The sequence below is a fragment of the Microtus ochrogaster genome, chromosome 18 (assembly GCF_000317375.1).
Source record: "Microtus ochrogaster isolate Prairie Vole_2 chromosome 18, MicOch1.0, whole genome shotgun sequence".
NCBI lineage: Eukaryota > Metazoa > Chordata > Mammalia > Rodentia > Cricetidae > Microtus > Microtus ochrogaster.
Window position 1 is genome coordinate 31,810,408 of NC_022020.1, and position 17,831 is coordinate 31,828,238.

General features: G+C 39.8%; 1 protein-coding gene across 1 annotated transcript; it reads right to left on the reverse strand.

Annotated features, from left to right (window-relative positions):
* Positions 1 to 7,563: 7,563 nt before the first annotated feature.
* Spink1 (serine peptidase inhibitor, Kazal type 1) lies at positions 7,564 to 13,422 on the reverse strand. The gene is made up of 4 exons (XM_005356052.1): positions 13,334 to 13,422; positions 11,565 to 11,596; positions 10,654 to 10,760; positions 7,564 to 7,685 (listed from the first exon to the last, which is right to left on the reverse strand). The coding sequence occupies exons 1-4, from the start codon at positions 13,383 to 13,385 to the stop codon at positions 7,640 to 7,642; spliced, it is 237 nt and encodes a 78-aa protein (XP_005356109.1). The 5' UTR covers positions 13,386 to 13,422; the 3' UTR covers positions 7,564 to 7,639.
* Between the last annotated feature and the right edge of the window lie 4,409 nt (positions 13,423 to 17,831).

Below are 17,831 nucleotides of genomic sequence, written 5' to 3' on the forward strand. Positions count from 1 at the left end.
TTTTGCTCAAACCTAGAGGCATACTTTTTTTTCTTTTTCTTCTTGTTTTTTTATATTTTAAAACCTTAATTTGTTGTTTTTTTTTTGTGACAGGGTTTCTCTTTGTAACAGTCTTGGCTGTCCTGGAACTCACTCTGTAGACCAATCTGGCCTCAGACTCACAAAGATTTGCCTATGTCTACCTGCCAAGTGCTGGATTAAAGGTCTGTACCATAACCACCCAGTGAAGCATTCCTGATCATTCTCTCTCCTCAGCCATTCAGCGCATCCAAATTATCAGTTAGTAGTACAGCTTCTATATCTAAAATACAACTGAAATATTTCCTTCATTTTCAAAGTCAGTATGATGCAAAGCATGCAGTCTGTAGTTTAGAATAATCCAATTTTCTTTTAACTGGTCATATTTACCTTTCCTATGGTCGGTTCTTTGAGCTAATATTTATTTGTTAAAATAGCATATTATTTCCTCCTAAAATCTCTCGTAATTTTTTTTTTGTCTAGGATGAACTCCAATGTTGAGACCAAAGTCTACTGGGTTCGACATGCTAATAAATCTTCCTTATTCTTCTGCCTCGTCTCCTGCCCCAGTGTTGCCTTTCCCTGCACTCATCTTACTCCATACACGATGTTCTTGCTTCTGCTGCACATTTTTTTTTTCTTCCAGCCTTAGGAACTAATTTGCATTTGTCCAGAGATGTGTTCCATGAATCTCCACAGGGCTGGCTTGGCTATTACTCAGGTTTCCTTTCAAACACAGACTCCTTACCATCACCCTCCTGAGGACAACTCCAGTTAAAGCTGCAAATGTCTTCACTTTGATTTCAGCCATCTATTGTCAGGTAGCTTTGTTCATCTGCTCAGAACCCTGTGGAACTGTCTCAGGCTTTTCAGGGCTAGCCTGTCCACTGCATCCTCTTGGCACCTGTTGTCAGTTGGAAGCTCACTAAGAGGCCGCTTTCAGAGGGCCTTCCTCACCAGTCTGAGTTTGCAGAAGGAATCTGTCGAAAGGCCTCAGTTTACCCATAGGACCCCTCTATCAATCAGGGCATCTCAGGTTTGAAGAGACTGAAAACAGAAACTACAATGTCCCTTGGGGTGTTCTTTGAAACTGAACATCTGTCACCTCAGCTACATTCTTTTGGTAAAAGTCTGTTGCAAAGTTAGCCAAGATGTCGGGTAAGAAACAAGTTCTACCTCTTGATGGGGGTTTCTATAGTAGCCCTTGTCTATGTTTAAGCTGCCACAGTCCCTTTCCTGTGCCTGACCATCACTTCTATTACGTCACCGCATTTCGTTCCTCTGTAGTTCCTATCATTATCTGAAAATATCTGCGTTTACTTTCTTTTGATGATGGATGCTGCCCTTTCACTTGAGTGTGAGCTCCAAGAGGGAATGTGTTCCTCTCTAACTCATTGAATACTAAATCCCCACTGACTGGAATAGTGAATAGCATTTGGCACTCAGTAGGAGAGCAGCATGTGGCAGTGGAGGGGATTGATGAGCCAGTAAACAGGTGAACACAGAACACCTGGCTCGACAGCAGCTTGTGCCACAGTCCTCACAGGGCTTTGGGATCATCGCCCTGGAATGCTCCTAGGGTAGCTGAAGTTGTATGATGGAAAAAGAAGGTAAAAAGTATGGTAGAACATTTATCCAAATTGTCCTATTATTAATAAAAATACAGGAGTCAGATATTGGAGTACAAACCTGATAGATCAAGAACCAGTGAAGGAATGACTAGCTGACTTTCTCTCTCCACCTTCCCAGACTGAGAAAGCTACAGAGCTCTCCAAGCCCCTCCCCATCTCTCCTTTGCCTCTCTATCTCAGTCTTCCAAAAATCTCTATGGCAAATTCCTTTCAACTAGTTGTGGACCCCACTGTAGGAGGAGGTCCCGCTTGCTTGTCCTGGCCACCTAGCTAGCTTCACCCGGAAATAACCACACAGAAACTGTATTAGTTAAATCACAGCTTGACCTATTAGCTCTAGTTTTTTAATTGGCTAAGTCTTATATTAATTTAACTCATTTCTATTAATCTGTGTATTGCCATGTGACAGTGGCTTACCAGGTAAAATTCAGCATGTCTGCCTCTGGCCATGGATCCATGCCATCTCCCTGACTCTTTCCTTCTCCCAGCGTTCAGTTTTGCCTTCCCCATCTACCTTAGTTCTGCCCTATCAACAGGCCAAGGCAGTTTCTTTATCTGTTAACCAATGAAAACAGTACATAGACAGAAAGACCTCCCACACCACCCACCCATTGATTTAAGGTTTAACTTTATTAGCAGTCTTGGAGTGTCACAGTGCAAGCAAATATCCCACAACAGTACAGATAGTGATGAGGGAGTTTTAATGTCTGTGATTCTGATTTGAGGAAGCCTTAGAGTAAAATTAAGATGTTTTACTTTCTGATTCAAATTCCAAATAATCACACAGAATGCTTCTTAGGTGTTCTCATATTATGTTGTCTTGGTCAGTGTTCTATTGCTGCAAAGAGACACCATGGCCATGATACCTCTTATAAAAGATAATATTGAGTTGGGGTTGGCTTATAGTTTTAGAGGTTTAGTCCATTATCATCATGACAGGTAGCATGGCAGCATGTGGGCAGAGATGATGCTGAAGACATTGTTGAGACTTCTACCTTCAGATCTGCAGGCAAGCAGTAAGAGAAAGATTCCGGGTTTAGATTGGGCTTTTGAAACTACAAAGACCGCCTGCAGTGTCCCACCTCCTCCACAAGGCTATACCTCCCAATCTTTTCAAATAGCGCCACTCATACTGATAAGATTTTAAATCTATGGGGCATATGGGGACATTCTCATTCAAGCCACTACATTCCAAAATCCCTGCCCTCTACAGCCTTGTAGCCATATCATAATGCAAGATGCATTTCCTCCAACTTCAAAAGCCCCCATAGTCTATCACAGTCTCAACACTGTTTAAAAGTACAAAGTAGAGATGCATGGATGACTCAACATATGAAAATCTGTCAACGTAATCCATCATGTAAACAAACTGAAGGAAAACACACACACACACACACACAATCATCGCATTATATCCTTAAAAAGCCTTTGAAAAATTCAACACCCCTTCATGATAAAGGTCTTTGAGAGATCAGGGAAAAAAGAATGTACCAAAACATAATAAAAGCAATATACAGCAAGCCAACAACTAACATCAAGTTAAGTGGAGAAGAACTCAAGTGATTCCACTAAAATCAGGAGTAATACAAGGCTGTCCACTTTCTCCATATCTATTCATCATAGTACTCAAATTTATAGCTAGAGAAATAAGACAGCAAAAGAATATCAAGGGGATAAAAATTGGAAAGGATGAAGTCAAATTTGTACTATTTGTAGATGATATGATAGTATACATAAGTGACCACAAAAAAAAAAATCTACCATGAATCTCTTGCAGTTGAAAACACCTTAAGTGATATGACTGGATAGAAGATTAACTCAAAAAAATTAGTAGCCCTCTTATATACAAGTGATAAATAGGCTGAGAGATCATTGAAACATTTACACAATGAAGTACTATACAGCAAAAAAATGACATCTTGAATTTTGTAAGAAAATGGGTGGAGCTAGACAACATCATTTTGAGTGAAGTAACCCAGAAAGACAATTATCACATGTACTCAAATATACGTGGTTTTTAAACATAAAGCAAAGAAAACCAGCCCACAAATCACAATCCCAGAGAACCTAGACAACAATGAGGCCCCTAAGAGAGACATAAATAGATCTAATCTACATGGGTAGTAGAAAAAGACAAGATCTCCTGAGTAAATTGGGAGCATGGGGACCTTGGGAGAGGGTTGAATGGGAAGCAAGAGGCAGGGAGGGGAGCAGAGAAAAATGTAGAGCTAGATAAAAATCAATTTAAAAAATGTAATTTTTTTAAAAAAAAAAGAAATAGAAAAAAATCATTGAAACAACACCATTTACAAAAGCCACAAACAATACGAAATATGTTGGGGTAATTCTAAACAAATCAATGAAATACCTGTATGACAAGGATTTTAATTCTTTGAAGAAATAAATTGGAGAAGATATCAGAAAGTGGAAAGATCTTCCTTGCTTATGGATAGGTAGGATTAACATAGTAAAAATTGCAGTATTTCCAAAAGCAATCTACAGATTCAATGTAATTCTCATCAAAATACCAACACAATTCTTCCAGACCTCAAAAGAATAACTTCATGTGGAAAAACAAAACGCTCGTAATAACTAAAACAATCCTGCACAATAAAGGAACCTTTGGAGGCATCAGTATCCCTAACTTCAAGCTCCACTATAGAGCTATAATCATAAAAACAGCTTGATATTGGCATAAAAACAGACAGGTGGGTTAAGGCCAAAGCATATGTGACCTCAGGTATAACCACATTCCTACCCAGGATATTTTCTGGGAAACTCACAAACTAGACTATTAACTTTGCTTATAGTGAGAGTAGCCTTGCTTTTGGTTGTACATCTGGAAGTTAGCTCCCTGTGACCTCACTTTAATTCCTAAGCAAATCTTTGATAACAACAACTTAAAAAGAATAAGTTCCCGGTGTGATGATTGTACAGACAATGAAGCGTGAGACTCGCTCGCTTTGAGAAGTATATGCTCTTAGGAGCACCTTATTTTTTTTCCTAGAGCTTTGTTTTAACCATTATGATTAAATCTACATAAAATCTCTTTTATTTATTTACTTTTATTTATTTTTTAAATTTCATTTTACATTCCAACCACAGATCTCCCCCCTCACTCTTCCTGCCCCTTCCAAGCCTCTGCCCCATGAGCCTACCCCCTATCAATTTCTCCCAATGAGTGAGGGCTCCAATGGGAAGTCAACAAAGTCTGGTACATTAAGCTGGAGCAGGACCAAACCCTTCTCCCCTGCATTAAGGTTGAACATGGCATCCCACCATAGGGAAAGAGCCAATAAGCTAGCTCATGCATCAGGGATAGATCCTGGTCTTATTGACAGGTACCGCACAGATCATTTATTGTGTGATGTTTTCTTCTTTTGGCTTTTTGAAGGGTTCCACCACCCAACTCCCAAATAAATCATACCTGGAGGCTTATTTGTAGTAATAGGAGCCGTGGGCTGTCCCGCCACCCAGCTAGCTTTACCTGAAATAATTACACAGACACTGTATTCTTTTAAACACTGCTTGGCCCTTTAGCTCTAGCCCTTACTGGCTAATTCTGATATCCCGATCAGCCCATCTCTAATAATCTGTGAGCACCGGTCTTACCGGGAAGATTCTAGCCTACATCCATCCTGGGTCGGAGCTTCATCGCGTGTGTCTGCTCGGGAGCAGGGAGCATGTCGTCTCTGTCTGAGGCGTCTTACCTCACTTCCTCTTCCTCCCAGCATTCTGCTCTGTTTACTCCACCCACCTATGTTCTAAGCTATGAACCCAAGCAGTTTGTTTATTACTCAACCAATGAAATCAACAGATTGCTATATGACACTCCCACATCACTTATTCTTAGTTATGAGTGCCCAGTCTTAGCTTGACTTGTTTCTTTCTAGCTGTTTTTCGAGGAGGAGGGAGAGTTCAAGACAGGGTTTCTCTATGTAATAGCCTTGGAACTCTTGTAGACCAGGCTGGCTCAAACTCACAGATATTTGCCTGTCTCTGCCTCCTGAATGCTGGGATTAAAGGTGTGCACCACCACTACCTGGATTTTTTTTTAACTTATATTATTTTGACTACCTTTTGCCTCTGGGCAAGTTGGAAGGAGACACATAGAGTAGGGAACTCAAAAGGAGTTAGAAGGGAGGAGCCAGGGATGAGTGAATATGATCAAAACACATAGCATACACACAATGGTTCTCAAAAAATTAATAAATGTCATATTTTAAAACACAGATATCAAAACACCTCTATTATACTTAATTTTTTATTACCTAACAAACTTAATAAGTGTTATTGACCTTCCTCTCACATTCATTAGCTGTTAATAGCTTCTCGGAGAGGGATCCGACCTCATGAGCCCCTTCCTTATTCATAATTGAATGTTGATGGATGTAACTTTGTGCGAGTCTTGTGTAGGTAACTACAGATAGCATTTCACACAAATCCTCTTTTTCTGACTCTTACATTATTTCTACTTCTTCTTCCTCAATGTTCCCTGAACTCTGGAGGAGGTGATATAGGTTTCTTGTTTAGAGCTGAGCTGGTCAATATTCTTAACCCTTGTAATGTTTGAAAAGGTCCTCCCAGTTCTAAGGGGCTTTTCTTTTCATCCAATTTTCTTTATTTTTAAATGCTCTTCATAGGTTGAAACTTTATATTCATATCAAAGTTTGTAGTCCTGAATCAACCCTTTTGAAGTGCAACCACCAGACGTGGACATAGAATCCACATGCCATCTGATGGGCCCAGGAGGCAGAGCCATCAATAATATATGATTTGAGATTAATTTATCATTATGTACATTTAAAAACACACAAATCAATTTTTTATCCCTTGTGAACTTGCAGACTGGTCTAACTAGACATAGCAACGTAAAACATTCAGTGATTAAATTCATTTTCCCATAGCAGACTTCTTTAATGTGTGATGCCCTTCAAATGTCCTCTAGCATCACAGCGAGGATGCTGGAAGCCATCTTGCATCCATAACTTGAGTTAGCAAGGTATTTAGTGAGAGCTGTCAGGCTGCTCCAGCTGAGGCAGTAGCTAGAGTACAGCACCCTCTAGTGGCCAGAGTTCAGTTTCGAGGTAGGAATGTCCGCCTATCACCAGAAATAGGTACCTACAAGTTGGATTCCCTCCTGTAGAGAACTTCACCTTGGGCATTTCCAGCTCGGTGGCTGAGCCTTTGCCCAGTGTGCTGCAGATCCAGACACGGCTCCACTGTGATAACTCTACTACCTCTCCATATTAGACTCATTTTTTAGAACTCACAATCTCAAACTATTTCTTTTTTTTTTTTTTTTTTTGTTAAGTAGTTGTAAATATTATCCCCTTTGGGAATACTTCCTTGTTTCTATTTTATTTATTATTATCGAATATAGACACATCAGATCTTAAAATAAGGGGTTATTATCTAGAATTCCTATTGAGGAAAGTCAAGGCACAATCCATGTGAGGTGACTGTGGTTCAGGGCAGGAGCACTGACCTTAGCGTCAGCCCCGATTTGAAAGAGCAGCCCTGCAGCCTGTTTGCTGTGGTGTTAAGTCAGGTGACTTTACTTTTTCCTAAGTGTCCTCACAGGACGAGAGTAACCCTGCAAAGTTATAGTGGCTCACAAAGAAGCAATGTGAGCCACACAAAACGTTCACAGTCATTTCCTTGTTAGCCAGCCCTCTTTCTGCTTATCAGAATACTTTCTGGGCATGGCATGGGATACCGTCTTCATTCTGACCCAAACTCTGTTCATCACGCTTGTTTGGCTCAACTGTGTATGGTCATTATCTGTAACGTCTGGTTATACAGGCACAATGAGCTAACCGGTGAAGCTTAGTCTAGTCTGGGCCTTTCCCAGGTTCCCTCTCCTCAAGGTATTTCACCCATTCTTTGAGAAGAAAGCTTCGGGGACAAGGTATATTCAGATGTGTTTATTCAATAGACAGGCTAGTCAAGCATCATGGTAGTCTTAGCAGAGTTCAAGATCTTGACTTTCAGCAAGGTCCATATTTTTTAATGAGGACAGGAACCTGGCGTGCCCTGTAGAAGAATGGAAGAATGGTCAGCTTGCATTTTATTGGCACAAATAAGTGACTATGGGAGAACGGCAATGAAACAAAAAAAAATCACTTTTTAATAAGAGAGGCGTATGACGTATTCCCAGTTTTCTCTTTCTCCAATTCATTTATCCATTTACTTATTCATTGGATATTTGCTGCTTGCTATTATATTCACAAGGGCTACAACAGAATAGAAAAGTGCCTATCACTGCTGTTTAGAGACCTATGGGGAGGCACTGGGAACCCTTGAAATTAATCTCAAATTCAGCCCTGCTTCTTTTACTGCTGACGCTGAAAACTAAGTGATCATATGGAAATCTTAGCTGGTACCCAGGCTACAGCAGGTCCTTCTAATTGTTCAACATTTCATCTTAGATGACGGGGGCTTGAATCTGTCAGACCATCTGGAGTCTCATGAGAGCAGCCAATACTAAGGCCTTTCTCTTTAGATAGTATCTTCTCTACCCTTCCTGTGTTACCTTTATGAAGCCAGTTCCTCTCACCAAATCTAAATGCTCCTCGGTCCTGTTAGTTACAACCTTGTCCCTTAGTTACAAGATTGCTTCCAGAGTTGTCTCTCTAGCCATTGCTTTCTTGACCACACTGGCACGCCACACATTTTTTTTTTTATTTCTCTATTGTTGGAGAAGATATGGTCCTCTTCATTTTCACATGGACATTTTCTGGACCCATCGTTTCTTCACTTTGCCTTTAACATTAACTTAGGATGGTGCCAGTTTCAAAGTCACTTCCATAAGCCTGTCATTTACAGCTGTGCTGTTCACTGAGGCTTGCTCTGCTATTAGCCCTATAAGATTATTAACACTTAAAAGTTTAACAGTATAAAATCTTCAGATTCTCAATATACTGTTGGTGCTTCAGAGCCAATGGCCAGCACAGGTGGCCAGTGGCTATGGATTGGCCAGCACAGACAGAAGACATTTCTAGCACCACAGAAAGTTCTGCCATCATTGCTTTCCTATAGGAAAGAATTGTCAGCTGAGAAAACATAGGAGGCATATAATGTCCTGACTTAACATACCTGGCAGGCACCTGATACACATGGACCTATCATAGGAAAGGCCTGTCTGCTGTTTTCTGAGCATCTCAAATCCCAATATTTAGAGTCAGCATCTGGTTCTAGTAAGAGTTGCCACACAGGTCATTTTTGGACAACTTCAAAAGAATCCATTTTTAGTTAAAATATAATTGCATCACTTTTTTCTCCCTTTTCTTTCTCTAACCCCTCCCAAGCCCCCTCTGTCCAAACCCCTTATTACCTATTCACTTTTAAATCAATAGCATCTTTTTCTTTGATTATTATTGCTTGTGTGTGTGTGTGTGCATACAAATAGCTATATCCAGCTGAGCCCATTTTTGTTGTTTATATGTGTGACTTTTAATGGGCAATCAAAGCAAAGGCGCTACAGAAACCTTAGAACATTGTTTACATTTGAGAAAGACAAACCTGTCTCGAGACGTAAGTGCTATTTCTGAACACAGGGTGAAACATTGTGCTTTCGGGGAGCTGGCTGTGCCTCTTGCATTTACACATAATTGAAAGAATACAAAGAGCAACTTGCAATCAGTAGATTTAAAGGTCAAAGGAGAGCATGTTCAGCATTTCGCTCATATTTCCCGAATGCTTCGCTCTAAATAGAGACCTTTAGACTTCAGAGCTTACACTTGGAGGTTTCACAAGTCTCAAGGGTGCTGTGGGGTTTTCCTCCTCCCCGTGGGTGGAAATAATGATGCTTGACCTTAGTGTCAACAACACAGTTCATGAGAAAATTAACAAGTGGTTCCTCCTGTTCCTCCCTAAACATCTGAGCCGCGGCCTCAACCTGTAGCCCAGGGTGAGAGACGAAGGAGCAACTGGCTTAGAACTCAGGTTTCTTCTGCCCTGGCCTGCAGTGTGGGGGTGGCAGGCATGTGCTGTCATTTCGGGCATTTTTACACACTGGAAGCACTCACCATAAAGCTGAATGCATAGTGTGTTTGGGGTCTAAAATGTTTACACTCCTAGACAGACTTGGAGACTTTTCTGAAATCATTTAGAGCCATCCCAGAAGAGAATTCACATTATAGAGGAGAGATCCATGCAGAGGAAAGATGACAGTTTAGAGCCACGTGAGCCGGAGCTGAAGTCTTTAACATGGAGTCAGTTCTAGAATATCCAAGTGTTTCCTGTCACCTCCGGGGTCCCGACTGTTTGGTTGGAACTCAGAGCATCATTTAAACAGCATCCGCTTCAGTAAACCTTTCTTGGACCTTTCAGTTAGAAAACATCCCGTCTTTGCTTCGGTCACGTGACACTTTATACACTACTTGCTGTCGACTGCCACAGCTGAGAAGTTGTCACATGTGCTTATGAAGTGGGCTTGCTATTGTGTGTTTTGTTTGTTTCTGTCACAAGTGCATGGGAAAGAAGGAGGGTCTAGCATAATGACTGGGACATGGTTCTAACTGCTCGGTCATAGCATAAGAAAACAAACTGTGACACATTTGTTTGTCCCAGTGTACCGACTCTGATTCCTGTTCCCCAACCTTAATTGCATCATAAAATTAAACTACATTGAGGCTAGATCTCATTCCCATGAATATAAATGTTATAAAGTACATTTCAGTTCACTAAAACCTATTATAATTTACATTTGCTAATTTTGGCGAAGCATAGTTAAAATGCAATTTTAACTATCGTCAAGAATTATTTTTTCAGATCAAAGATATTTTGCATGTTTAGGCACTTTGAAAATCTAGACTATTAGCTGTATTGCTAAGAATATTAAAGCTTTTATCGTTCTATCAATTTTTAAAGTATATTATACCAAGTTTATGAAAAGAAAGATTTATTTATTGACCTAGGCTTTAAGAGGATAATAACATTTGTAAAATTCTAATGGTAAGAAAGTTAAGATAAATACTTATAAACTAGATTTTATCCTCACCTGTTTTCAAAGCACAGACTGCATTCATTGGAGTAAGTAATTCCATCCGCCCCACACACAGGGTCATAATTCCTGGGACATCCCATAGTTGCACCATTGCAATTGGCCTAAACAGGATTAAAAACCGTCATTTTTCTATCATTTCTCAATGTTTGATCTCATAATAAAATATTACATTTTCTAAAAATTGACTTTTTTCAATTAGGATCATGATGCTGAATGTTTTACAAGAAAACAATAATAACAACAATGAAAGAAATCTGCCCTGGAATTGGAAAATCTGACTTAAACTCAAGTTGCCGCCATTTCCTCGTTATATGACATCACGAGACCATTAACTCTTCCATTGATCTCAGTTATTTCATCAACAAATAATGTCAGTTCCCAACTTGGGTCATGGTGCTTTGGGGAGGTTGGCTATGAGAAGGAAGATAACACTCAAGCTCCCAGTTCCTGGTGCGCTGACTTTTTTATGGCCAGCTGCTAACAGGATAGTCTTCCTTGCTGATTATCATGAGACTATTTTCATAGCACACTGCCCTTCTGTAAATGCATTATTCTATTGGGAAAGTCCCACCCCTCAATCGAAACCATCAATTATCCATTCATTGATCTACTTCATAACTGTCTTGTAAAGTTGTTATTCACTCTCCCTCAAGGGAAGAGACCCGGAGTGATGAGTCAAGTTAAAGTCACATCATCTGGTGATTCCTGGACCCTGGATTCCAGCTCCTGGGTGCTACATCATCACCTCCTCTTTTCAGGACGTCGACCACCAGCTCTGTTTTGCTGACATTCATTCTTAATGGATCAATACTTGAAGACCTTTTCTTCACCTCTCTAACAGCTTGTATAGGAAATTAGAGAATTAAGAAACTATAAATGATAAGAAATTATAAAATTCTCTTTACCTGTTTTCCCACTAAGTTAGCTGTAGTGTTACCTAGAAAATACAAACATGTCAACTTGGATCCCAGATTAAAAAAAAAGTCAGAGCTATTCTATCCTTATTTACCAAAGAATACAGTTTTCATAGTGACTTCTCTGCTTCCACCATTCACTGCCCATCTCTTTATTTCCACAGACTTTCAAGGACACTGGATGGATTTTCCCCACTCTCTGCCTGCTAAGATCTTGCACAGAATTAAGTAAGATTTTGACTGTTACAGAGCATTTAAGAAAATTTGATCCACTTGCTTGAGAATAGAAATTCTGTACTCGGAGTTTGAAGTGTTTTTGCGCTAATCATTCCGACACACTCTGGACGCCCATCAGTGTTCTCTCTACGTCCACTAGAGCCTTCATCTCAGTCAGTGAGTTATAAATGTCCGCACCTCTGGGCATGGATGGCAGGATGGGAAATAGGCATCAGGACTTGGGTTGTAATTAAATTTCTTTTGTAAATAGTGTTGGAAATGGGGCTCTTCTGCCAGCTCAGCATTAGTTCTCAAAGAACTTTTTCCCACAGGTGCCTTACACTGACTGACTTGAGGTCCAAATTGTCTTCTATGTATTCACATTGTGCAGAAAAGACTCCATTCTTCAGAAGACAAGTCCTTCTGACATCAAGGCATATGATACATATACATATATGTAACAATAATGAAAGTAAACTAAATTGGGAAGAGGGCGAAGAGGCATACAGGATGGTTTGGAAGTAGGAAAGGGAAGGGGGGGATGATTTAATTATATTCTCAAAAAGTTATTTTTTAAAATGCAGATGTGAATGTAGAGTAGTATTTCAGAGAAAGGAATCTAATCTGACAGCCCCCAAAGGAGAAATGTTCCCAAAACTTAATTTTCAGTCAATGATCTCTAAGGGAATGAAAAAGATCTCTGGGATTCATCAGAGAAGATGAGGCTGCTGGGGTCCCTTTAGATCCAGAATGTAAATGAGCCTAAACATTGATGAGCAGGGGCTCATTACAGGCATCTAGTTGTATTAATTATTAGGCTTGAGGTGCAACAAAGGACTCTTTTCTTCCATAAATATTTATCTAAAACAGTAAGCAGTGGTCTTCCCTTTCTTAGCTAAACACAGATGTGGTTCTAGTCGAAAGCTCTGCCTGATCAGCAATAAGGTGAAAGTATTCAGCAATGCCAGTTATAAAACCCAAACCCATCTCAACCAGGATCATTTCCCAACATTCTCATGGTGAGTATGAGGATTCCTTCATCTGTTCAAGCAGGATATATATTTTCTTTCTGAACAGCCTACAGATCAAACATAAGACTTTTAATCACTCAAAATATGACTTTTATGCAAAGTAACTGGCAGTCATTGTTTTCCATTTTATGCAAATTCATAAGAATTTCAATTTTGTAAATTGGCCTTACATAGTTTATTAGTCACTTCTAGAGTTAGAAGAGTATTTTAGAGGGAAATCCCGTCTTCTCTGCCACGTCTCTAACAAAGTAGCAGCTTTGTCTTTAGATCAGGCCATGACTTTCTCTGGGCACATCTTCCCAGAGATCCTCTCCTCATTTATGCTAGAAATTGTTTCTTTCTGTAATTCACACTAGAAATGCTTCTTTTTTGTATTGACTCCATTGATTTTATTTCAACTCATTGACACTAGTGAGCTAACACCAGACTACCTAAATTTCCAGGAGATATACTCATTAAAGCCACAGATGAAAACTCTTTACTAATTTTGGAAGAATACGCAAACACACCTACCTGCTAAAGTGAGTAGGACCAAGGCACTAAGAAAGATACTTGCCACCTTCATGGTTGCAGATGCAGGTGCAAAGGTCCGGAGAACTCTGCGCTGTGCTTTTCTTCAGAAACCGAGGAATGGTCTTATAGACAGATGGTAACACAGGCCCCACCCACTCTGCTGTTATCCTTGGTTATTGATTGACTATGTGAGGCCTCTAAGCTGGGGAAATGTTATCTGAGTCAGAAACGGGGCATGAAAGGCTAGACCTAAAATTCTGCCAGGAAAAGCTAGTTAGCTTGATTCCTGACATCCTCTTGGGTTTTGAGAAATCCTCCCCCCTTTCCCAAGCCCTGGTTTTCTTGTCTGTAGGTGAAATCAAAGGTCCTGTCTCCTCTGAATGGATAGGCTCAAAGACACTTTCCTTTCTTTCCTTTCATCCATTCTTCCATTCCTGTGTTTTGTTTTCCCCATTTCTCCATCACTGAACATCCATTAAGACTTGATAGACTGCTGGCAGGGTGGGGTAAAAGATAAAGAGGGATCAGTCCCCTGTCTCTCTATCTCCACTTCTGTCTCACCATCTCTGTCTCTGTCTCTCTCTTCACCTCTGTCTCTGCTCTATGTCCCAGTTCCCTGTTCTGGGGCTATGAGTGCTTACTAGAGTAGTTTCAGGCATTTAGATAATTGGTTCACTTTCTGATTGCTTCTGTTTACGCATTTGAAAATTGATATCACAGCAATAACTAACCCACAGGATCGATCCTGCCTTCACTGCTATGTACTGAGCATCTGCCATTTAGGGTGTTATTTCTCTATTTTCTTCCATGTTTCTACCTGTCTCATGAGAAGAGATATTCATCACTTTGTTTCAGACTATCTTTTCCAGGGTGTTTGTACAGCAAGCAGTCTTGACAATTGAAGTAATGTCTCCCTTTGCCACAAAGGGGAAGTTTTCTTCTGTCTAGAATAATAAAGAACATATTTTAGAGCAGCACTAATGTGGGGTTACTGCCCTCTTAAAATGAGCTGGACTTAAAAAAAAAGTTTGGTGTTCTTTTCTCACAGCCCTGGACACTTTCTGCATAGATGTCATATGGTTCTGCTTACATCATCTTCAGGAAATTAGAGTTTAATACAAATATTTATACTTTAGCTATTGTTACAAAATAATTAAGTCATTTGCCTGACCTTGGTGCCTGACTTATGTCAACATCCCCAAATGGTGACTGACTAATGTTTCAGTTAACCAGTAGTGTAACCGTTCAGATGCTAAACGTTCTCCAAGTCTTCAGAACCATTAAACACTACCAGTCTTTTGAGATATACCAGTGGATAAAAAAGATGTGGAACTCTATGTTTCATGGAGCTTACATATGTTTTAGTTGAGGGAGATATAAAATAGGCAATAATAAAAGGTTATAAAAATCAGATTATGACAAATATATGGAAAAGATTAGAGAGACGTTCATGAAAGGTAAGGCTATTTATGAGAAAGTGGTGAGAACAGGCATTGATGGATAGGTGGCAACCAAACAGTAGGAAGCGAGGCGTTAACTATGGGCAAATCTATGAGTATCCATCCCAGGCAGAGAGAATGGTCAGGGCTAGGTTCTGAGCATGGCAGTTCACTTTGAGGGAAGTGAGAGAGGACAGTGGGGTGGGATGTGAAGGAAACAGTAAGGGCCCGAGTCTTGAAGGGGCATGCAGGACTTTGTGAAGGTATGAGTTTTCATGAATGAGAAAATTTGGGGATATGAAGTTTGGTGTCTCCCTCAGGATATCCTATAGACATCTTAAAGGTGGCATGCCCTGTGCTACATTTTAATCACTTATTTTTCTTCATTCTCATTCCTGTTTCTTTTTATTTCAAAGTAATTGCTCTAATCAAAACCTTACTATTAATCTTGATGATTCTTTACCAATTACCTACATCTGCAATTTTATCTCACCATTCCCTCCTCCCTCTCTCTCTTTCTGTCTCTCTCTCTCTCTCTCTCTCTCTCTCTCTCTCTCTCTCTCTCTCTTGCCCAAAATTTATGAACACTTCTAGTCATGTTTACTACATCCACTTGCACCAGTTCCAACAGGTGCCTTTCCAGTGTCCTGTTTCTCCAGAGCTCTGCGCATGCAACAGTCTCTACGGAATGCAGCTATGGCCATAATTCTCTCCAGTAGTTCATTCTTTGAGATACCTGGGATAGATGTAGACTTCTTTCTACTTTTCTTGCTTTATCTCTAGGTGGCATCCTTTTTAATCCCTCAGCCATGTTGGTCATTTCCTTGTTTTTCCTTGATCAGAATAGTTAAATATAACTCCTTCATTCAAACTTTAAGATGTGTTAAATATTTTCTCACGAGTCTTCCTTATGTCACCCTTCATTTACATTCAACACTCCAGCTATATATTTAATGACATTCCTCATATCACTTAAAATAATTTTAATTCTATTGGCTGGGGAGATGAATTGAAGAATTTAAGAGTACCTGCTGCTCTTCCAAAGGACCCAGATTAAATTCTCAGAAGCCACATTGCTTCTCATAATTCTCAGTAACTTCATCTCTAGTGACTCTGAAGCCTTCTTCTGGGCTTACATGCCTCAGGCATGAATGTGGTATACAGACGTGCATGCAGGCAAAAAACAAACAAACAAAAACAAAAAACAAAAAAAGAAAGAAAAAGAAAACCTCACATACATAGCAATTTAAAAAGTGAAATCTATATCCCCTTCTAAGACTGCTAGAAAAGATTTTTTAACTTTTAGGGAATAAATATACTTGTTTTGGTTTAGCAACTAGCAAAGTACCTGCAAAATATTGGGTATTAAATAAATATTTTATGAAAATACACATTTGGTAAAATATAAACATTCTGATTTTTTCAAAGATCAGAGTTTCTGTCTTGCTGATTCCTGTGTTTCCAGTCTTTTCCATATGGTATTTCATTCTTGGTCCATTTAACAGTTTATTCATTCAAGTCTTGATATAATAAAAATACTGTTTTCTTCTATCTGTAAACTCTCATTTGCATATTTGGGACATGGATATGTTTTCTATCACCATGCAGTATTCATCAAATCGGTAAAATTCTTGCTATTCATCTCGTGCCATTAACTGTGTAGTGCCCATAATGCTGGCAAGAAAGTTTCAACGGCCACTATTGAGGAGAGTTTATATTCCAAAAAAGGATTATTTCTTTTGTTCCAACAAAGTAAGGAAAAATCTCGAAGTGGGAGAGGGAATTGTTTGCCATCTTGTACTAGGCATCCTTCAAGTAACAACAGCTGCAGTCACAGCATTCAGATTGAGGCTGGCTGATTCTAGGATCTGGACAGTGATTTTGATGCTCTTTGACTCTGAATCGAAAGGAAACAAGTCATGTTATGATGGATTGATGAGCAACATCCAGAAGAAAGAAAAATCAGTTTTACGACTTTGTATTTTGATTCTATTCTGACTCATAACTCAGTAGTTCTCACCTGTCCTTGGGAAACATTTCACTGCAGTGTGAATTCCAAATCCACCTTGTGATTCTGGGTACACCGTGGGACATGGTTCTGGTTAGAAATTGGCCATGGGATGGGGATTGGAGAAAGTGAAGAAAGACATGTTGAAGACAGTGAAGAAAGCCTGTGCAGAAGCCAAGGCGGACCTGGTTTCAAGACTAAGTCTACTATTTTACTTGTGGGGTGGCACTATTTCCTCACAGGTCAAACTGCATTTGTTTGGTTAGAGAATAGACTTTGAATGTGTACTTAAGTATTGCACAAAGATATTTGTTCTGGAATTACAGTTACTGGCTGGTAATAAAAGCATCCTCCTTCCTCGGGTTGGAGCAATGGATAATGTATTTAGGCTTCTTATACTCAGTGTCTGGACAGAGTAACAGACATTGTTTATTTTGGAGGATGGTACAGGCTTTGACTGGAACAACCCGGATACTCTCATGCTCAAGCTGTGTCATGTTTAGAACGCTTCCATTGTCTAGCCTTGTGGAAATCTCTTCCCCTTTCTTACCTCTTGGCATACATTGGGAACTCAAAGATGACATGGCCGAGTCCCCGCTAATGAAAGGACTGATTATGTACATGAACAGAGAAGGATGACAACCATTAGGAGAACTGTTTCAATTGATGCTGATAAAACTTGCTGGAATGAGGATGTCAGGAAGGTACCTGCTGATTTTTTTTGTCCTGTACAAAAGTTTGTTGTGTAAGGAAAAGGGAGATTCAAGCCGAAGTTGTTTGGTTTGACATTTGACATGTCCTTGACATAGCCAAGTCCTTTTGATGTTTGTTTGTTTGGTTTTGTTTTTCAAGACAGTTTTTTTTTTTTTTTTTTGTAGCTTTGGTGCCTGCCCTGGAACTCGCTCTGTAGACCATGTGGGCCTTAAACTCACAGATCAGCCTGCTTCTGCCTTCTGAGTGCTGGGATTAAAGGTGTGCGCCACCACCACCCAGCCTGATGCTTGTTTTTTGAGACAGGGTCTCCTACAACACAGCCTGGCCTCACACTATA